General features: G+C 39.3%; 2 protein-coding genes across 3 annotated transcripts in view; both read right to left on the reverse strand.

Moving 5' to 3' along the window:
- Positions 1–8,658, reverse strand: part of pi4kaa (phosphatidylinositol 4-kinase, catalytic, alpha a) — a 29,995-nt gene extending 21,337 nt beyond the window's left edge. For both annotated transcript variants that reach the window (XM_065965564.1, XM_065965563.1), the window contains exons 1-12: positions 8,218–8,658; positions 4,100–4,216; positions 3,902–3,995; positions 3,693–3,781; positions 2,609–2,681; positions 2,245–2,507; positions 2,084–2,150; positions 1,213–1,361; positions 1,031–1,096; positions 847–943; positions 564–755; positions 375–475 (exon numbers count right to left, since the gene is read on the reverse strand). In XM_065965564.1, the coding sequence (XP_065821636.1) occupies positions 375–475; positions 564–755; positions 847–943; positions 1,031–1,096; positions 1,213–1,361; positions 2,084–2,150; positions 2,245–2,507; positions 2,609–2,681; positions 3,693–3,781; positions 3,902–3,995; positions 4,100–4,216; positions 8,218–8,316 (1,407 nt within the window). In that variant the 5' untranslated portion in view covers positions 8,317–8,658. The remainder of the gene's footprint in view (positions 1–374; positions 476–563; positions 756–846; positions 944–1,030; positions 1,097–1,212; positions 1,362–2,083; positions 2,151–2,244; positions 2,508–2,608; positions 2,682–3,692; positions 3,782–3,901; positions 3,996–4,099; positions 4,217–8,217) is intronic.
- An 838-nt stretch (positions 8,659–9,496) lies between these two features.
- Positions 9,497–21,542, reverse strand: slc25a1b (slc25a1 solute carrier family 25 member 1b). The gene is made up of 9 exons (XM_020652964.3): positions 21,161–21,542; positions 14,512–14,619; positions 13,957–14,056; positions 13,212–13,350; positions 12,712–12,796; positions 12,188–12,292; positions 11,988–12,103; positions 11,825–11,898; positions 9,497–11,099 (listed from the first exon to the last, which is right to left on the reverse strand). The coding sequence occupies exons 1-9, from the start codon at positions 21,270–21,272 to the stop codon at positions 10,985–10,987; spliced, it is 954 nt and encodes a 317-aa protein (XP_020508620.1). The 5' UTR covers positions 21,273–21,542; the 3' UTR covers positions 9,497–10,984.
- Positions 21,543–22,758: the final 1,216 nt, after the last annotated feature.

Consider the following 22,758-nt stretch of genomic DNA (forward strand, 5'->3'; position numbering starts at 1 on the left):
ACTCGCGGTGAATTTTACTGAATATTTATTTGCGTTGTCACATCGGCTCACCACCATTTCATGCAGAAAATCTTATTGGAGACTGGCAGGAAGAATTTGGGGTGCAAAATTCAGAGTTTTCTGGATGTGTGAATGCACCAATAGTGATGAAACATTTACATATTTACAAATGAAAACCTCTCTAGACAAAACGTGCCTCACCAACAAGGGCTGGAAAAGCAGAAACACAAAGCAAACAGGGAAGACACTCTCAATCTGCGTGTCTGTTTTAGTTCCCATTGTTATGCAGAAGTTAACCTAAAGTTTCTTCCTCCTCTTCTTTATGCGTTTCCTAAAATGGGTGTACGATAAGAGAGGGAGGAAGCAGCGGTTACCTGTAAGCAACAAATGAGGAGGGGCATGTGGGCGATGATGACTTTGCTGGACGTCTTGGACTGCAGCTTCTCTGACAGTTTGGTGCAAAGATTCTCAGCTCCTGGTGAAACAAGAAAAAAAAGTGAATCAGTAACAAACTTGCAGAGAGACTACTTCCAGATTTGTCTGAATAAATGAAGTGGATCTACCCTGCTCTTCAGTCACCGCCCACACCATGAGGTCCACACACGCAGCGTTGGCCTGACAGCGCAGCTTTAGCGGGCTCAGCTCACTCTGAAGGTACTCGACGTCGTGCAGGATCCTCTGCAGCTCCGACTGACTGCTGCTGAACTGCTCCAGCACAAAGTCATGAACCTCCTTCACGTAGTCCGTCTGAAGGTCTAGGGAAGAAAGAAAATGCATCCTTAATGCTTCAGTCATACCTGGGGAAATGGATTTGTGATTTTCAAAGAAGTTTTTCTGATTCCTTACCTTTTAAATTGTACAGGGTGTCTCTTAGCATTTTAAATATGGCCACATAAAGAGGATCACTGAAGGTTTTGTAGTAGAGATGAAGACCAGGACTCGACTGAAAAGAGGAGAGGAAATGTATCAGAGAACCAGTCGTTAAAAAAACAGCAGACAAACATTTGCAGTGATTTTTTTAGAGTCTTACCTCGACAAGTTCTGCCAAGGAATCATCCAGTGATTTTAAAAACGACTCAGAGACAAACTGTTCAACCTGTGAGAGAGAGAGAAAAAAAGTGGATTCAATTTCCATTTTTTTTTTTTTTTTTTTATCAAATATGCATCTTATGTCATATTCAGTTAACAACATGCATCTGTTCCGCTGCTGACCATGTGCAGGAGCTGTCTGAGTATATCCAGAGGGACCTGAAACTCTCCAGTGCTGCACCCAGTGAACAGAGGGGAGACAGAGAAACTGGAGCTGATGGTGGAGAAGTAGTAGTCAGGGTCCACTGCACTGCCATCAGGGAGGTATGAACCTGAAGACGAAAGAGAACTTTTGATGATCAACAAGACTTCATGATACCTTCATAACTTCATGATAATTCACAAGATAAATCATTCTTTCCTATGCATATGTTAGTCATTATTTAATCTGAATCTTACCCTAACTGTACACTGTTTCTCAAAATGGTAAACTATTAAATGTATACAGTAAGTCGTGTACATTTTAATGGCTTAAATTACCCTTTTCAATGCCCTAGAAAATACATAATAACATACATCGCAAATGACAAGTTCAATATAAAAAGACTAAATAACCCTGAAATCAACTCAAACGCTCCCCTGTGTATCCAGTGGATTCACTACACTACTGCACACTATCAATATAACAGAAAATTATTCTAATGAATCATTTCTTTATGAGTTGTTTGTGACCTCAAAGAACATAAAAATGCACAAGGGAAGAATTATAGAGCTGCATGAAGTTTCATGAGTCTGCAGAATTTCCCCCACATGAGTCCAGATTATGCACGATGACCCTCAGCAAAAACTGTCGGTCTGTAAAACTCAATTAAACTCAATGTTAACACCACTTATTTGTTTTTTTAAGAGGCATTTTAAAAGGCAAAAGACCACAAACAAAACAATTGTTTACTAAAGTACTGCCTCTTTTTTTTTTTTTTTTTTTACTGCACCAAATGAACCCACCAGAGGAGTGAAAGTACCCCTAAAAAACATCTCCTGCTCTGATACAAACCTTCAAAGTACTGAGCAGAGGGATCAGCAGGAGAGATGGGGGTCAGGCAGGCTCTCTCTGGACTGGCCTGGAAACACACAAACACAGGTATGACAAATGTACAGCTTTTTATTATCAACTTCTTTTTCTAAATCTCCTTTTCTTGATCCCTTTATCTCTACCTGCTGTGACACACTGGGAAGAGAGGAGCCTTTACGCTTCAGCGTGTCTCCCTGACACACCGTGAGCAAAGAGCTCGGCAGGATGGAGCGGAAGTCGCTGAAAGAGCGTCTGTGCATGGCGTCGTTCTCTTCGGCGGTGGGCGGCACGGGAGTGACCGGGCGAGGGAACAGCTTGGACAGTAACGGCTCGTCTGTGTTGCTGTATCGTCCAAAGGCGCGAGCAACACCGAGCAGCGTCGGCACAGTGTACCTGCACAGGTATTCTGTGCGTAGAAAAGGGTTGCAAAAGGTAGTAGTGAATATTAAATCACTTGACAGGTGAGTAATATACAAAGGTGGCATGTGAAGTTTGAAAAGTTGGTACCTTTATCATGAGCTTCTGGAGTTTTGCAGATTTCCTGCAGGACCTGCATGATGTCCATAACGGCCTCCAAGATCTGAAGAAGATGTTACATCATCACATACACAACAAGACAATATCAACAAGCTCATATTCAACAATTAGGTTTTTTAGATAATCACTTGCTTGTATGTTAATTCAAACAGGTTTTGGTCACAGTTAATTCTATTTATACTGATGTGAGTGACGAAGGAATATGTAGTCTTTGTTCTGAGGTAAATTGAGTTCTAAAGTTCAGCTGAAGCTCATGAGACGTTCATGATGTCTGTGTCCTATAATCTGGGAAGTGAATATTATCTTAGCACACAATTCCTTCTTTGAGTTTCCTCTGACAGCGTGTCCTTGTTCAGCTGCAGCGAAGAGATACAAAAAAACAAGAAGCACATTTTTTTAACCAAAAAGGCTTCAGGCACTCTGGTAGACTGTCCAATGTTTGTGGTTTAATTACAGTTACAGCATGCCTACATTCTCACATCTCTTACACTGGAATCCTGTCTTTAAGGAGCCGTTTTTTAGAGATTCTTTTTTTTTTTTTTTTTGATTGGAAAGTTAAAGAGAGACAGGCAGTGTGTGTGGAGGGGAGAGGGGTAGACATGCTTTAAAGGGCAGAGACCAGGAGCTGAATCTGCGGTCGATTAAACCAACAGCAGCTCTGTAAGGAGCCTTTTTTTTTAAAGGCCAGCATGAAGATGAGGAACAACATCAGCAAACCAAAAAAAGACAAGATAAAACTGCAGATTTATTGATTAGTGGATTGTAAGAAAATTATTTTCCAACTGTTTGGAAAACAAATTATTTCAGGTAATTTTAAAGCAAAAATGTCCAAACAAAAGTGCCAGTTCCAGCTTGTTAAATATTTTGTCTTGTCCTTTTTCTTTTATCAAAATGGAGTATTGTGGTTTTGGACTGTTGTTTGGACAAATGATGCACATCTCTTTTCCACTAGGGCATTCTGAACATTTTTTCAACACATCAAAGGCAAAGATTATGAGCAGATTAATCTATAAACTATTGTTAAAGGCAGCTCTAAAAACATGCACACACATACTTGTTGCTGTAGCGTCTCATCGCGTTGGGCGACGTCTGACAGGACCGTCACCAGAGCAAAGCTGAAGTTCTCTGCAACAGGAAGGGCCTCTGCAGGACACACGATAAAACACAGCGCCATAAATGATCGTGCAGTACAATAAGCATCAATACTTAGCGCCGGCAGAATAACATGTATTGGTTGGAGAGATTATTAAAGGGAGTATTTACCCCTTCCTTTGCGTTCTGAGCTTTCTTCAATCCACTGAACTTTAGGAAGCCCTTTGAGCAGCACAAGCAGGTAGGGGACGATAGCATCTTTGTGCTGCAAGAAAAGCATTCCATTAGTATGTTATATCAACATCCTGTAAACTCACGGTTAATAATAAAGCACCTTAAAGTGGAGAGGTAAGAAGGTAGGACATTTACCTGCAGCTCTGACTCCACCAGGAAGATGCCGAGTGCAATCACAGCATCTCTCCTCCTCTCGTCCAGCTGGAAGACTCCTCTGAAGTCCACGGGACACATGCATTGTAGCTTCTGGACCTGTGAGGAGACCACGCACGAGTCAAATCTGCAAACTGGTTTGATTAAAACATGAGCTTTAAAACCACAACATCGTCAATGGATAATACAATCTATAAAAAGGACAGACTTCTCCTGCCCTCAGGGCTCACACAGACACATCAGTCCTGTCTGATTCCATTAGTGATACAGATTTTTGGGCCTCTATGTGAGTCAGGAATCAAAGCCAAAAGCTGCCTCAGGAATGAACTGCCTTCATGCCAGACTTAAACTGTGACAGGGAACACAGACAGTGGATCACTAGTTATTTATGTTTTATCTTATTGAAGAAGACATTGAAGGTAAAATGCTGCAGAAGGGGATTTTGTTGAGTACTTTTCTTATTTCTGCCGTAGAAAAACGTTAATTTAAACGGCTAGATCCACTTCAATATGTTAGTCTAGACTCTGTGTCAAAATCAAAAAATCATCAAAATTAAACAAAAGGGATTTGGATTTTCAGCTGGATTTGTGTCATAGTTCAACCTGCTGTGCTTGGACATCGACTAATCCTCTTACTGAGGCAGGAGGAAAAATGTACTCATGGAAAACATTTACTTAAAATCTGAAGTATATGTTCTGAGACGACCCGAGGCTCTCACGCCAACTTAAAGGGGGGTCAGAGTACAAACAATGAGGCAAGTGTGCTCAAGCAAAGCCTGGGGTTAGAACTTTACCAACAAGGAATTCAGAAACTTCATGAGGGATGGGAACGAAGAAATAGTTGCATAATATTTGATCAATCTGCACTGTAAGCCTCCGAGCTTATATATCCCTTAAGTCAACGCCTGTAAAAGTTGTAGGAACAATTGCGTTGTGCAAAAAAATGATGCATCTACAGAACACTGCCTTCCTGTTGTTCTTGATCTATTCATTGGTTGCTGCCAGTGACTTCATATTTGCTTGTTTAAGAGTATTAGGCAAACAGAGACGGACTTCGAAGATGTATCTTTGGGTTTGGGCTATTATAAAATAATAGTTTCTCATCATTTCAGGATATTTTATGAGCTTTGTTGGCAAGTTACTTTTTGCTCAAGTTTAATTGAACTGTATTTGAGGCACCAATGGCCTAGCGGGTATTAGTGAGCCCCATGTACAGAGGCTGTTGTCCTCGGAGCGGGTGGCCCAGGCTCAAGTGCAACACGTGGCTCCTTTTCCTGCACGTCATTCCCCACTTTCTCTCCCCGGTTCCGACTCTATCAACTGTCTAAATAAAGGCATAGAAGTCCAAAGATATCTTGAAAGAATAAACTGAACCGTACTTGACCCCTTTCATATGATCAAAATCTAAGAGCAGCCCAGTAGAGTACATTTTTAATGTGTCAGAAGGCTTTACTATCTGTACAGCATACGACACCATCTGTCACTGAGGCCTTGAACCGGAAGAGGGAAGAAAAAATCCCAAAAAAGAAAACCCTTAACAGAGATTAAAACTGTGGAAAACCTCAGGGTGAGCAACAGAGGAGAAATCAATCTCTCAGGACAGGAAGAGAAATTAAATCGACTGAAGAGAATCACAGGCCTCATCATGAAATCTAGAGATTAATCAATAAATAAAAAGTCGATCCATTAGTAATGAAGCATTTATGTTGTTCCTTATCTACCGTTAAAGTGTGCTAACGCTCCCTAAAGACCTCGAATACATATGAAAAAGAAGAAAGACAAATATCAAGGCTAGTCGCCACAAACGGACACAATTCACTTGCGCAACAATTCACAAAAAATGGGCTGACTACACATTATTATATTTTTGTTGTCACAGCCCTTTCATCATAGATTCTACTTCCTGTTTAAGTCACAGCATCATTTCCCCTCTTTAAATCTTGGTTAGTGTTTTGTCAAATCAGATAATTCTTTGCCTTCTCTTTGTTGTAGTACAGGACCTTAAATCACAACTGGCTTATCGTGCATTATAAACTGTCAACAGTATTATAAGCACAATTTAATTTTGTAAAATCTGACACTCGTTTTAATTTTATAAACATTGGATCCCTTGGTATATTTCATGTTTCAAGAGATTTTGCGACCTGGATGTATCGTAGTGTACTCATGTAACTCATGTACTATTGATTTCTGGGAGCAGAGACATCAGCAACCAGACTGTCACTGGAAAATGCTGCAATTACTTTAACAATACACTGACCCACTCAATATCGCTGTGAAATTAATTGCACAAAGTACTTAAGCAGAGAGCTTCAGGACAGGAAGTGGATTTATGGATCCAAGCAGCTTTTTGAAAATGATTCAACAATCAAGTCCCTTAAAAGCAACAGTGAAAATCACTATAATGTTTTTTTTTGTGTGTGTGAGGAATAGCACTGAACTGACAGACAGCATGCTGCAGTTTTATAGACTGCCAGCCAGCAGCCAGCATCAACAACCCTTGATATATGATTTAATCGATCCATTCAAACATTAGATTGGTGCTACTTCTGATTACCTTACTAACAAATGTAGATGCCTTTGAGAAAATTTACATTAATCCAAAAATAAAAACTCAAGAAAACCCCTATTATTGTTTACTTGTTTGTTATGGATAGGTTGGGTTTCTTAGGTATTTTCTTGTGATTATTCCTTTAATTTGTATCAATCTAATCACACCGCCTTAATGTGTAATAACTAATCTACCTCGTGTAAAATAATCTGTTACCCCCTCAATAATTTCTTATGGAAATTTCAGCATCTTTTGCACTCCTCACCACTGAACTACTGTCTAATTTAGTCAAGTTAGTCTTTGTTTATTGTTCATATTTAATGCTATAATTTTGTAAATGGAGAGCTAAGTTTATCAAAGTCAAATCCCACATATCTGTACGCATACCTGGCCAATAAGACTGATTCTGATTCTATATGTTTGAATGTGCTTTCCATTCATTTTATGCAAGAGGAAGAAGGTAAAGGAACGAAAGGACCAAAAATAATTGACATGCATCAGATGAAACTAAATAGCAAATTTTAACTTCACATGTGTATTTTAATATTTGGAAGTAAAGAAGTTTGTAGTTGACAGAGTGACATCTGCAGGGACTTGAATGTCACAGAATGAAGATTTGTTTTTGTCATTTGTAAAACGCTTTATGTTTTTAGCATTCAACACCTTCAGGACCTTCAGTTTTGCAACTTCTAAATATAAAACAAAAATGTGGAAAGACAATATAAGTGGTTCGAGGATGGTACCTTGGGGTACTCCATAAAAGCGATTCTGATGCTTAGAAAATAACTTTGACACCAGAGGGACTATTGTTGACAGGGTACTGGAATTTTAAACTCAATATGATTGTAGCTGAAATAAAACAGCACTGATACCGGTTTTTATATCGTCTCACATCAGCTCACTCGGACTTTCCGCTGAAAAGAATACAAGCCGGCTGGCAGCAGAAAAGTGAATAATTCAGCTGTTTGCCTTCACACATGCAGCTCACACAAAAACTAAGGGCGCTTTCCAGGAGTTTTCTGCAAGTGTGAACTGTGCAACTATATGGATGTAATAACAACTCCAATTGTCAGGAACTGTAAATAAAACTCTCAATAAAACCAGCACACACTAAAATATTTAACATACTTGTTATGTTCTCCATAAGTGACTTTTATGAATGAATAAGACAGCTAATAATGAGTTACTGTAAAACAACGCAGGGGGGATTTCAATGACAAAGATCGTAAACATATGGCACATGAAGGGAACTCTCCCTTCTTTTACTTTTCTTAAACGATAATCTGAGATTAACTTCAGGTTCAAAACAGCTAACGTTAGCCGCCGTTAGCCACCTTTCATGTCAGTTAGTAATGTTTCGCATTTTGATCTCAAAATTACAACAATTCATATATAGGAATGCTAAAAGACATGTTTACTGTGTATTCAAATGCACAACACAGACCACACAGGTAGAGACGCGGAGTTAAGGACGGGCCCTGATGCCAAAGTGTGTTTGACAGGTATTAGCCTGTTAGCTCTCATCTTCACGTACTGTCCTTAAACGTTACCTTTTCTATCGGTGCGTGCCGGTGAGCCGCCAACGACCGAGCCAAAGACAAGACGGTGTTAAAATAGAATCCTCTGGATCCGCCTCCATTGAGAGACATGTTTAAAAAACGCCTTTTAGTACAGCCACACCAACACAAACATCTTCTGTCATTTATTATTACGAGGAGGAACGAAAAGCGAAGTCCGCACTGACAAGTACGGCAAGAGGGAGGTCCAAACAGGGGAAAGGCAAGGTCACAGGAGGAAACGTTATTATTTACAGTCTGTGGAGGAAATATGAAAATAAATAAATAATAATGAATAATGATCGTGGTCACATTGGAAAGAAAAATGTTGTAAATGTTGAAATAAATTACTAAAGAAAGAGATATATTAAGTAAATAAACAGCAGGGTCATAATGGAAGAAAGACAACAAATAATGAATACTAAGAATGACATTATACAATTAAAAGACATTTTCTTAGGGAAAAATAATCAAATAAAAATGGAAAAAAAAATAGAAATAAATTAAAAATATTCATTTTTTTTAAAATTAAGTAAAAAATAAACAGATTTGTAAAAGAAAAATTGCAAGGTCACGTTTTAATATAAAGATTGATTAAAAGAAAAGGCCCAACTTAAAATAGTTTTTTAATATTTATAAAACATGCAAAAAAAACTGAAAAGCAAGGATGGGATGGAAATAACTCAGACATGTAAAGTATTGAAAAATAAAACGTTTACTCAATAGGCAAGGTCAAATAGAAAATTAAAATTAAAATGCTTTTTTCCATCCATCCATTATCTTAAACGCTTTTACGTTCGGGGTCATGGGGGGCCTTGAGCTGATCCCAGCTGTCATTGGGCGAGAGGCGGAGTACACCCTGACTGGTCACCAGTCAATCACAGGGCTGATATACAGAGACAGACAACCAGGCACACTCAGATTTACACCAACGGGTAATTAAAAGTCACTAATTAACGTAGTGAGAAAGTCTTTGGACTGTGGGTATCCAGAGTGAAACCACGCATGCACAGGGAGAACATGCAAACTCCACACAGAGAGGCTCCTGTCAGACGGGGACTTGAACCAGGAACCTCGTCACTGTGAGGCAGCGCTAACCAGAGCACAACCATGCTACCTGATTAGTTTCTAAATTAATTAAAAAAAGGATTGCATGTGGAAAAAGTGATTAAAAAATAGAAATGAGGGTAAAAAATATTCTTACATGAGACACTTGAACGCCAAAGAAGCACAGAAGAATACCGTTATATTTTTTTAAATAAACACCACAACATTAACAGTCTGATCCCATGTTTATTTGTGAGCACATTTATCAGATTTAATTAGACTGAAGGCACAATACTTGTTTTTTTTTTAACTGCTGGAAGTTTTCAGTGCGCTGATATGAAAATCAAAAGATATTTAAATAGCTTTGCATTCACTACATCTTCATATATTTAAGGTCATGTTGCAGCTGAAGCAGAATGAGGGCTTGCGAAAAGAAAACATTTGTTAAACAAACGATTGCATTGCATGTAAACATGACCCACAAAGCTACAAACTCCAGACTTCAACATGGCATCGTATTTTAATGAGCAGCAGTTAGCACATCGGGTCTTCAGTTGGTTTAAAAAAAAAAAAAAGTAAGTAAAGGCAATGAATGTTACATTATTAAAAGTTTCTTCTAAATCATATAATTATCCGTGGAATGAGATGGAAGGCACTGTTAATCGCATTTCTCAATCAGGCATGTCTTAGCAATAAAGGCAATTTAAGATTTAAAAGCACAGAATTAAAGAAAACAGTTTTGATGAGTAGAAAAGATATGAACATCTCGGAAATACCTGCCTGGAAATAAACATCCGGCAACACTGCAGGGTGTGCAATAATATTAATTAAAAAAAAAAAAAAAAAAACTGTAGTGACTAAGTACATACAACATTCATTCTTAATCTCAAAAGATCTCAAAATGAATCACACAATACATAGGCACTTCTTTATAGCATCAATCTAGTATTACCTAGTAGTCTAGATAATTGAATTAAAACTCTGAACGCCTTTTTACACCACTTAAAACCACTGTTTTGTGAATGTGCATTTTCTAAATACGCTGTGTATACACAGCATAATATGCAAAAAAAAAAAACTGCAACTACAATCTTGATTTTTAGATTTAAGGCATTTAGTTGTTAATGTAGCTGTTGCCTCTGTAGCATGTGACATCTGAATATAATTTATTTAATTAGCTAAGGAATGATTTAACGGTAAGTCTCAAAGAAAAAAAGGAAAAATGGAAATACTTCCATATAAAAGGGCTTGAAAAGGTTTGTTCTCTGGTATAATCGCTCTTTTCAAGTATAATTTATTTGTCTACAGTGTCTGAATCACATTATATTGGGTGGGATATCTTTTCTCTATAAGTATAAACAGAACTTAAAGCGCTACAGATGACACACTTCTCCATAATATTCCCATTTTTCTCATCACTCAGATCTAAATAAATGCTCTCTTCCTTTTCCCTGAGCTCTTTAGGAACTATACCCCTCTGGTATTTAAGAAAAGACATCATGTGTAAGCTCTGACTTTGCATCACAAGCTTTTTTTTTCTTTTTTTTCTTACATGCAGGTAATGCTTCACCTGTGTTACAAATAAAATCAAGAACACACCAAACCCTTCCTTTCTGTCTGAAAATCACTCAGAGGTAGATATTAGAGCCTAGAAGCAAGGTTTGGGGACATCGGTTTTCTGTGACTTGTGTAGCACCACAGTGGGTTTTTTTTTTCAGTCCGTCTTCCAAACTACGTTCAGGACCTTCACGACTTCCTCATAGATGATGAAGACTATGGCCACGTCCATGCACACCCGACCCAGCCGAGGAACAGTGCCTTTGTAGAACCTGAATAAGACAGATTTACAGGGTGAATACACATGGAATAAGTTTGTACACAAAAGAGTTTTAATACATCAGCCACTCATATAGATTACTAGCAGTGCATTATCACAGACACTGGGTGTCCTTGTAAGCAAAACACTGCAAATACTACTTCTCCTACTGCTACTGAAAACATTATTTTTCTCTTTTTAAATCAATAAAAGTGGCCAAAACCCATGTCAGACATAAACCGAATCGAGTTACAGTATTTAGAGAAGTGGAAAGACAATATAAGTGGTTCGAGGATGGTACCTTGGGGTACTCCATAAAAGCGATTCCCTACATTCTGATGCTTAGAAAATAACTTTGACACCAGAGGGACTATTGCTGACAGGGTACTAGAATTTTAAACTCAAAATAATTGTAGCTGAAATAAAACAGCATTGATACCGGTTCTTACACCATCTCACATCAGCTCACTCGGACTTTCCGCTGAAAAAAATACTAGTGGGCTGGCAGCAGAAAAGTGAAAAATTCTGCTATTTGCCTTCACACACAGCTCACAAAAACTTAAGGCGCTTTCCAGGAGTTTTCTGCAAGTGTGAACTGTGCAACTACATGGATGTAAGGTCAACTCCAATTGTCAGGAACTGTAAATTAACTCTCAATAAAACCAGGCCACACAAAATATTTAACATACTTGTTTAGTTCTTTATAAATCACACCAACTCTGCATATTCTGAACTTACGCCCTTGGTCCCTCGTGCTTCATGATTTTGACGGCACAGTCCATTGTGCTTTTGTACTTGTGAGCCTCCAGACCCTGTTACATAACACACAAACATGTGAGTTACTCTCCTCGATTGGGTTAAATATACATGTTCTAAGTCATGAACTTGGTATTCAACAAACCTGCATTCTGGTCTTAATGACATCCAGAGGAGTGTTTCCAAACACACTGACAGCACCGGCTACAGCTCCAAACATTCCAGTTATCAGCGGGTTAATGGCTTTGTTGGGGTCATCACCTTAACAAATTAAAAAACAGTTAAAAAAAACAATTCTTTAGCTGCAACTTTTTGTTATGAATAATGATTTATTTAAAAACACACCTTTGTACCAGTTCCTCAGTGAAGTCATAACGTAGAAGCGGATGGCCTGGTTGGATCCTTGTTTTAACACGGTGGCTGTCAGGCCTTGATAAGTCCCCCTCAGACCTGAATGATAGTGGTTAAAATGATAAGTCAGTAAAATGGAGAGGGCCACTTGGCTTGGTGTGCCAAAAAAGACTCAAAACTATCAGCGCACAGAACAAAGACAAACGAGCTCATCATAAAGAATAAGATGCTTGATGTATAAAGGTCACTATTTAATAGGAAAATTATCTAAAAATGCGAAAGCACAATATGCTGCCAACATAGAAATTAAAAACATTGTGGCAAACATCTGTTTTTTTAAGGGATGGGCTGGATCGATAAAAGAAAATCATCCCCATCCCCCGGTTAAACCACCCCCTGATAATAGATCATTTAAATACATGGGGAGAGAATGAAAAAGCTTCAGTGTTAAATCCTGTGTGGGTGTGTGTTGGAGTTTAACCAGCAGGGGGCGGTAAAATACAGCTCATCATCCTTACCTTCAGTTCGAACAATCTCCCTCACCCCGTGGAAAAATCCCTTGTACTTTGGGTTTGCTGACGTCTGATCATGGATGAATTTGACCTTTAAAAAAAAAAAAGGAAAAAAAAGACATCATTAGGATGATTTATCGATACAATCAGAAGGATGATCGAGTCGAGACAAAAACAAATGAGAAAGCATTTTAAATCCGGGGCAGGCAGAGTTAAGTGCAGAGCAGCATCAAACATATTTAGCTTTCATGGAAATACAATGGCTCTTTATCTTCTTTGAGGCGGACAGGATGAGTGAAATGAAAGCTTATGGAGCTGATTGAGTAACAAGGACTCTTTTGTTTTGTTGTCCTGCTGTGTCATGGGAATAATGGAGGTAGTGGATTCATTCATTCATTACAGAAATCCTATTAACATATTTCATTTGACACATAAAAAGAGATCTTCTGTTTGACTGTTGTCATCTAGTTTTTTATTATCATTGGCACAAAAATACCGACTGGTACCTTGACTGTCTCCATGGGACAGACTACGACCACCGCTTCTGCAACTCCAGCCCCGAGTCCGCAGAGGAACCCTCGCTTACTGTCCAGCTTCCCTGTTTCATCTCTCATCTTGTTGCTGAGGAACTCAAACACCCCAAACCTGTGGAAGTTGATGGAGAATAAAAACGAGGATTAATGACTCAAAATAAAAAAAGTGACATATATAACTTCAGCTAAGCTTTTAGAAACTGGGATGGCTTCATAGCAGTGATGATCTGTGAAAAGCAGATTTCTCGGGGTTGAAAGGTTGTGAAAAATCTCTTGAATGTAGGTTGGAAAAAATAAAATGTATTAAAAGATTCTTAAGATACAAAGCTACAGACTTAGCAAAATAAAATCCTGCTTAGTATAGACCTAACATTTAAAGGTGTACACTTGCTGGCTTATTAGAAAGCAAGTTAGTTCTTACCATAAGACCTTTGAACAAGTACGTTTTTTTTATCAGGATTTTTACTAATGCAAGTCTAATTTCAGAGCAGACAGCTTTGCGCCCCCCCTGAGATCTTTGGCAAACCCCTAGGGGGGTCTGGACCCAAGGTTGGGGACCAGTGCTTCATTAGAAAGTGGTACAAAATAATGAAAACAGAACTTTAGCCAGTTACACATGTCAGCAGTTGCTTCTCATTATAATCATGTAGGTATATGATATACGTTTTTGTTCATTCATGAAGTGTTTGTGCATGCATAGGTTGGACAGTTGAGGTACCTGACAGCTGCTTTAGGTATAGATCCATACAGCAGAGAGCTGAGACCTCTATAAAGACCCCTCACCCCATGACCGTTCACCGTCTGCTTCACACAGTCGACTGTGATGGGACAAAAACACACAGGAAAAGAGAGGAGGGGGGGGGGGGGGGGGGGGGGTTAAAGGCAAGTTTACAAGGTTGACATTATCTGCTGCTTTGTATGAACTATCGTCTTTAAAAATGAAGTTTATTAGAAGTGTAAAACAGTGACGTTATTGGGTTGCATGTGTGTGGGTCCACTGCAGCTTAAAACAACAAGCGTCACACTGACAAACACGTCAAAAGTCTGTGCCAAAGTTCACCAGCCCTGAGTGCACAGATAACAAAGATTAACTTCCTGTGCAAATGCACAACTGTTGCATCATGTTTATACTCAAATCTGCAAAAACACAACGTCAGAACGTACGCTGGATTGTTACTTAGGCAGAAATCTGAAGTGGATGCTCTCTAGGTATTCCTTTAGAAAGTGGCCCCAGACCGTACTGACTGAAACTCCACAGTGATCATAAACTCACCGACGCCTTTGTATTTGGGAGGATTGGCCTTCTCGTCGAGCTGCAGCTGTGTTTTTACGTACTCTGTGGGGAAGGTGATGCAGATCTCTATGCCTCCAGCTATCCCTCCTGAAAAAACAGAAAACAGAACCCCATGAGGTCGCAGGCAGGTTTTAACATGAGAGACAAGAAATATGAACTATTTCAGGGTTAGGGTCTTCATTCTGTCAAACACCACACAAGTGCATTTCATGGAGAAAAGCATTCATCCTTCAAATTAATCAACAGCAAACCCTTACAGACGAGGAGTAATACAAACAGATACTGATTTCAAAATAAAGTTCTTCTTTGGTTAAATACTTTACTGTTTAAAAATATGTATTTATGAAAAACTGTGACTATTCTTATAATGTTGTGCGTCAACAGGCAACTTATACAGTGAAGAAGTTATTTCAAAACCCTGACAAATTTTTTTCCAAAATAAAATATTCAAAAATATGCAAAAAAAAAATCTTTGTTGAATTAAAAAAGGATTTGAATATTGTAAAAGTAATCAAAAAAGACAAAAGTAAATAAAACCAATTAAAGACAATTATAATATTCTTTTTTTTTTTTTTTTATGTAACATGAAATAAAAAAAATTAATATAGATAATTTAAATTAATAGTAAAAGATAAAGGGGCACCGGTGGACTAGTGGTTAATTCTTGCAACCCATGTACAGAGGCTTAAGTCCTCTAGGTGGTCGGCCTGGGTTCAATTCTGACCTGTGGCTCACATGTGGCCCGCATGTCGTTCCCCTCTCTCTCTCGCTCTCTGATTACAGACTCTATCCACTGTCCTGTCTCTCTAATAAAAAGGCACAAAAAGCCGGAAAAATAAGTCTTACAAAAAAGAAAAGAAAAGGATATTTTATTTTGAAAAAATATATATTGTGGGTTGATAAATTAACATTATTTTTATAATGATGTAACTATTGATCCAATAACTTTTTGTATATATATATATATATATATATATATTTTTTTTTTTAATCTGATTATAAAGTGAAAATAAATTCAATAATTAAAAAAATAATGTAAGTACTGATAGTTTGGGGGAAATAAAGTTAAAGTTTCTGATGTAAAGTAAGCTAAAAAAGTTAAGTCAAAAGTCTTTAAAAGTAGGCTGCACGTTAGTAAGAATTGAATCTACATTCTGTGTGACTGTTTTCTGCATGTCTGACATTCAACCCGCTCCACCTTAAACTCTGTCTGTCACACATCTGCCGTTCCTCAGCGAACAGGAAGCCTGCAGCTGATTGGCTCGGCTGATCTCGCTGTGAGTCTGCCTACAGATACTCCCTCTGGCATGACTCCAACTGAAGGGGGTGTGTAGCCTTCAAAACCATCAGAGCACACACTGTTCACCAGTCTACAGCACACACACACACACACACACACACACACACACACACACACACACACACACACACACACACACACACACACACACACACACACACACACACACACACACACACACACACACACACACACACACACACACACACACACACACACACACACACACACACACACACACACACACACACACACACACACACACAGTCAGAGCATGGCCTGACCCCTCTGACGTGGAGTTTGCATAAAGTGCGGAAACTTGAGCTTTCTGTCAAAAGAATACGACATATTTCACCCTGGAGACATGTGGTGTCAGAAAAAGTCATACTGGGAAGATTTTAAGTGGTGGCCTCTTCAAGCCTGGACAAAAACGAAGATAGCTTGCAAAGTTTTTTTTAACATAATTTGCCTAGTTGACGTCAGATTTTGCAGAAACATGTAGAAAGTAACTGTTTGGTTTATCATAAGAAACTCTTCTATTTATTGTCCTGCATGTTAATTTTTGTTTTTTAACCGGTTTTACTTGGTAACTGTTGTTGCTGCACATGTAGAGGGACAAAAATAATAGTTATTAAAGTTATTTATTGGCATTCAACCTGATAAGAAGTCAGATTATGTGACATTTTAGTTGTTTAAGAGAACTCAGCTAAAGCAACATGTCCGGGACAAAATCACAAATTCTGCTGAAATTGTACTTTTTAGACGCTCTGAGCAATTAAACTAATGTCCTTTTTAGTGTTGGTAATATGAGTGTTCTGAATATCTGGACCGTATTCATTATTAATTTTGAGGTCTAAATGACAAATAAGAACAGAAAGTTTTGGAATTGCAGCAGTAGATTACTTCAGCCTGCAGCTGTGAATCAGGCCGTAATGGTTGAAACTGAACATGTCAAATAAAGTTGTTGTTTTTATATTTTTTCGCCATTATCAGCTGTCTCCATAGAGCCTGTTAGCATATCTTCCAAGCAATACGGCGGACGTTAAGTTTCGATTCTGGGAGTGAGTTCCCACCCACTGATCTGTGATTGGTCTGTAGCTTCAGTGGTCGAAAATATGAGGAACTAGCGTTGTAGTTTCACCCCGCTAACCGCAACAGCTCCTTTTCAGACTTAGAAATACAAAGATTTCACATCTCAGGGGAAAATGAGGGCGGGATGCACGACCATTCAAAAATACTACCAGGTTTCTAATGATACAAAGATTAATGCAAATGGGTGAAGTATCCCTTTAAACCTCATGAACACACATGACGGTGACACTGCCTATCAACTGGGAAAATTGGACCACTGAAGAAGCAAGATAACGCAGCAATGGTCTCAAAGTCAAATAAGTTATTCCACAAAAACCTTTACAATCCGTTTGGCATCACCCAACTCGGCTACAATTTCTTCATATGCCAGCGTCGGGGTGCAGAATTGCTTTAAAAATCAAAACTAAATGTTGAGAAAGACTGAGGTTTACGGAAGTTGGTGGTGAGTGGTTAACAATTAATTCTTGTCCTTGCATATCCAAAAAAGAGAAGGGCCCTTCTGTTGACGGTCTGTCTCACATGCAACCTTTCTTCCAAAATGCCATGCAGCAAACTCACCAGTGTTTACCCTGCGCTCACTCAGACATGCAAGTCACCAGGCTGTTCGTGCATGAACAATCACAAGATTACATATTGGACAAAAAACACCGCTTTTCACCAAAAACATCATGTGCAAGTCGGCCACCGGACGAGAGCTCTAAACGTGTCACACCCCAGACATTCCTTTTGGGTTAGAGACGAGCTGTTCCTCAACCTACTAATTAAACTGGTGCCACAAATCCACATCATCATTCTGCAAAAACAAACGTCCATGTAGTACCTGCATTACGTCTCCATATTCAGGCTGGAAAGAAATATAGAACCAGTTTATCAAGTCCAACGTGGAAGGGCTTCTTGAACAGGTGTTTGAAAGAATGTGAGGAGGCTACTTGAATTGTAAAGATACTTTCAACACTCAAAGGTCTTAAAAAGTAGCATGTGGTTTTTCACATTGCCTTGTCTGACACACTAACCACTGTAAAAACAATTACCTGAAGTAGTTTGAACCACGCAAAAATACTCACCAATTAATCCTTTATTTACTACAAGTTTCTGGTTTATTGGGGTTGTGTTCTAGACAATTTCTTCTCGAGGTGCGGTATATTCTCTTTTCCTCCTTTTTTTTTGTCTTTATGCTAAGCTAGGCTAATTGTCTCTGGGCATTATGTCCAAATTTAACACACAGAAACAACTGCAAATACATTTTTTATCCTACTATAAATCCGAAAAGTGTTCTTCAAAACTGTTGAGATAATTCATTTGCATGGTCCAGTATGAAAAGCAGTATGGTATGAAGATAACACAACACGGTTTATCCAATGGGTGTTAAGTGGGTTTTTAAAGCCTAGACATGTGGTGTAGTCTTGTGATTTGCAAGTTGCTGCCAAGGCCGTGTCTGACAAATGTTGGGGTCTAATTTGGATTCCAACCGGACTTCTTCTGCTGTGATGGCTGCAACCGCCATTGGAAGCAAACACAATCGATTACTGTATGCCAACTTCAAAGTGCTTGCCTTTTTATTCCAACAGGCTCTGATTCATTTTAAAGTCTGGACTGTAATGTACTCTTCAAATTCACCTAACTTCTTGGACATAAATAGCCATTTATAACACGATAAACACAGTAGTTGTTAGTCTAAAGCCACTTCAACTAGTTTATGTGTTTGTTGTTGTGTTGTGTTAAATCTAATATAACTATTCATAACATTAAAGTCAAAGAATAAAACCCAAAGAGCAGTGGTAGGCCAACATGTCCTGGTGCATTGATTTTTTTAATCAATGGAACTTGTGAAGAGAGCGATGTAACAGCTGTTTATTGTTTAATAAAAAAAAGAAAAAGAAAATAGGTAGTTGTTAACAAAAAGGTCTGCTTTGTAGGGATCATTTCCTTAATTTAGTCAGAACCTTTAGGATAACAAGACGAGGCTGTCAGTGACAAAAACAAGAACTTTTGAGTGGACTTTGATTGCGTGCGTTAGCAGCTGAATGCAGCCACTAAGGTCTGTCTCATTGCTGCCGTATGAGGGGCAAACAACTGGAGTGAACCAGATTTTAAAAAGTGGCTCAGTGGGAGAGTCGGTCGTCTCTCAACCAGAGGGTCACAATGCTCCTGCAGCCGCATGTTCGATGTGTCGCTGCTTCGTCATGTGGCTGAAAAATGTGTGTGAATGGATCAGTTAACACAGATGGTCACTTTACTCAGCAGCCTCTACCATCAGTGTGTGAATGTGTAGGTGTGACCTGCGGTGTAAAAGCACTTTGAGTAGTCAAAAGACTAGAAAAGCGCTACACAAGGCCAAGTCTATTTACCAAATCACTGATTCTTTTTATCATTCTGGCTCCAAGATAAAAAATAAATAAATAAAAAAGGTCCTGAACAGAAGCTTTGACAGTCATGAGTGAGGAGGCTGACAGAGCGATGTGCTTTGTCATCGTGGCTCATGACACTGAACATTGACAACCAGAGAGGGAGGGGGCCTCTGAGCACACAGTATAAGGGAGCAACAGGTCGACAGAAAAACACCCAGCAAACTGCTGACAGGCACGTACAGAAAACGACATGAACCAAACAGGCTTGTCTCTGGACTTTTTTTTTTTTTACTTTCAAAACGTGATCATCAGCTCTGTCTTAAATCATGATGCAATAAAACCCAATAATGATCACCTGAGCTCTCTGCGTGTGTGTGTGTGTGTGTGTGTGTGTGTGTGTGTGTGTGAAGTTTGAGCGTCTGTCACTGATTGACTAAACAAAACAAGAAGATTATCAGAGGCCATGTGTGGAAAAAAATGTTTCTTAGAAGAGTATCTGTGATAAAAGGTTGAAGGTTTCCAATAATACAAAGTACAAAAGCAGGCTGACCTGGAGATAATCTACTGTACTTACAGTGACACATTAAAGATGTTCAAAGTGATTTCTACAGCACTGATAAGAATTCAACACCGTCCTGCTTCAGTACCGCCTGAGGGGAAACTTTCTGAAGGGTTTACAGTATGAATCAAAAAATGTTTCTCATGGGGCTAGAGGGGGCGCCCCATGTATGGAGGCTGTAGTCCTCAAAGCAGGGCGACCCGGGTTCGAATCCGACCTGTGGCTCCTTTCCTGCATGTCATTCCCCACTCTCTCTCTCTCCCTGATTTCCGACTCTATCCACTGTCCTGTCTCTCCAATAAAAAAAAGGCACAAAAAGCCCAAAAATACATCTTAAAAAATGTTTCTCAAAGAATTTAAATCACCGGCCTAAAGCAGCTTCAAACTTACACCCTAAAGATCAAAGTAAAGACAGTCTTCTTGACTAACACACTGATATCTATCTATTGAACGGTATATAGTTAATGGGCTTAATTTACTTAATATGTCACATGAAGGAGAACTTTCAAAGGGCTTTGTGTTCTCGGCTCTGCTTCCAAAGGGTCAGTGTGATGAAATCCAGCCTCCCTGCAGCCTCCGGCCTTCTGATATTGCACGCATTGCAACGTACACATGCAGCAGGCCTGACAGTGTTTCTTGACTTTTAGCGCTGTCACAGAATTCCAAAGTTCAAGATCCTGCCATAAACACTTCAAAGGGACCTTTAAATTGGGTTATTGTTCCTTGGCAAAGGTTTTAAACTCAACCCCCTGCAGCTGATTATAGCCTTCTGATCATAACTCAGTCAAAGCGACGCTCCTGAATTTGCAGGAAAGCGTTTCCCCTGACTTCATCCATTGATATCTACACAGTTTCTGCATTGATTTGGATTATTCAAACTGCATTTTAAACTATGGCCTCTTCTCTTTCTTTTGCATTTTGAACTTTAAAGTCTTGTACAATGTTACTGAGTGTAAGAAGAATCCAAACTGTACACTCTGCAGCCCCTTTTGCCATAAAAACCAATTGTTGCTGCAGAGTGCACAGGCTGGGATAATCTGTTCTGACAGGCTTTGTAGTAAGAAAGTTAATGAGTTTAGCCATGAATTGCTCATTGTTTTCCATTAACATCTTTGTTATTCTGCTCCTAAATATGAAGCCAGTGTCCCTTTAAGACAAGCATGTAGTCCTCCTGTCTGCAGGGCACAATGCACTTTCCCTGTACATCAGTTTAGGAAACAGTGCTGCAGCCAAACCCCCCCCCCACCCTCCTCTCTGCTCACATCTGCACCACAACTTGTAAACAAGTTTAAAAGCTGCCTCTGTGTGCAGCACCCAAACTTTTCTTACCTGCCAGGATAGCCTTGCCAGGATGCGTGAATTTGGCTTTCCCCGCCGGAGCTGCAGCAGCCAAACACTGCGGTCTGAAAAACGGGCTCACGAATCTGGGCTGCCCGGACATGACTGACTTGCAAACCCCCTGGCCTCCAAACTTTTAACTTTCTGAGCTGGATTACCGCAAAACAGCCTTCAAGCCCTCATGCAGTGTGGGGTGCTTTGTGCAGCAGGAGTCCGGGTGCAAACATTCAGAGGGCCAGGCAAGGCAAGGCAGCAGCGGTCGAACATTGGACTCTGGCTGCTGATTCTGGACTTGATAAAAGTCCGTGCTGGAGTTCCCTCCGCGGCTCACACAGGCTGATAGCGTCGAGTCAGTGCTCATTCCGGGCGGGGCAGCAGCAGCAGCAGCAGCAGCAGCAGCAGCACCACGATACTTCCCCCTCCTCCCCAACACGGAAAAAAACGTCATGTTTGTCATAAACATTTAAGGTGGACCGGATGGATTTTCTGCACAGCGTCGTTTGTCGTCGCTAATCTTCCGGACTACGTTCATTGCGCCAGTTCGCCAGTAGAGGGCGCTGTTTCCCAAGTTACCCCTGCAGAGAAAATAATACACTTTACTGAACTGAAGTAGCCTACAATATTGAGCTTATCTACATCAGGGAGGGGCAACTTCGTTCACAGCAAGGGGCCACGTTCATTTCATTCTCACTGCCAGGGGGCCAAATTGTAGAATACAAAAAACGATTACAGTCAATTATGTCTCAAATTGAACTCAACACATACCAGTGATCAAATATTATTATGGACATATTTCTGGGTTTCATGATTTCATGGCAGATTTCATCATGTTTTCTTCATGTTTCCAATTAATTGATATGTAAAAATTGACCTGAGGGCCACGTTGAGGGTTGATGGGGGGCCGCCAGTTGCGACCCATTGAGGGGTCCTCAACTCTCAGAAACCAAACCATCCCTGTGAATATACATATATGTATATATATATATATTATTTAATTGAAATGATAATATACGCACACTTATTTATGTAAACACTGTAACCGACATCTTAATTGACCCATCTGTCACATGACTTCATTTTACTTATCATGTTACTTCAGCATCTTTTGCACTATTCACCACTGCACTGTTTCATATTTAGTCATGTAAATATTAGTCCTTTCTTATTATGTTTATTGTTGATGTTTAATGTTGTACCTGTACATAAGAGAGCACAGTTCACCCAAGTTAAATTCCTTGTGTGTGTAAGCATACCTGCCCAATAAATCTGATTCTGATTCTTTGTTGTTGTATTTGTATTATATCTTTGCTTTAATACAGAGTATAACTTCTGTACAGTTTATTTTAAATCACTTAGCTGTTACTACAACTTATTTATTTTTACTTTTACTTTTTTTTTGTACTTTTCTACTCTTTTTTTCTTACAATGCTTTTCTATTTTATATATAATTTTACCTTTTTTTTGTGGAAGCTGACTCAGGGAGAAACGCACAAAAATTCCAATGTACCTGCACTGTCCTGTACCTGCACTGTCCTGTACCTGTGCAAATGGCAATAAACATCTATTACATTCTATTCTAATAATATTTA

This window comes from Labrus bergylta, chromosome 17 (assembly GCF_963930695.1).
Source record: "Labrus bergylta chromosome 17, fLabBer1.1, whole genome shotgun sequence".
In the NCBI taxonomy this organism is placed as follows: Eukaryota; Metazoa; Chordata; class Actinopteri; order Labriformes; family Labridae; genus Labrus; species Labrus bergylta.

Bases quoted from the DNA above. Each gene is read 5' to 3' on its own strand.
- slc25a1b (XM_020652964.3), bottom strand. From the start codon at position 21,272: ATGTCCGGGCAGCCCAGATTCGTGAGCCCGTTTTTCAGACCGCAGTGT. The intron at 12,293-12,711 runs GTAAGGATGATG...ACTATCATTCAG, and splicing joins GGAGATTGTTCGAACTGAAG to GTCTGAGGGGGACTTATCAA. The intron at 11,100-11,824 runs GTAAGTTCAGAA...TGTCTTATTCAG, and splicing joins AAGCACGAGGGACCAAGGGC to GTTCTACAAAGGCACTGTTC.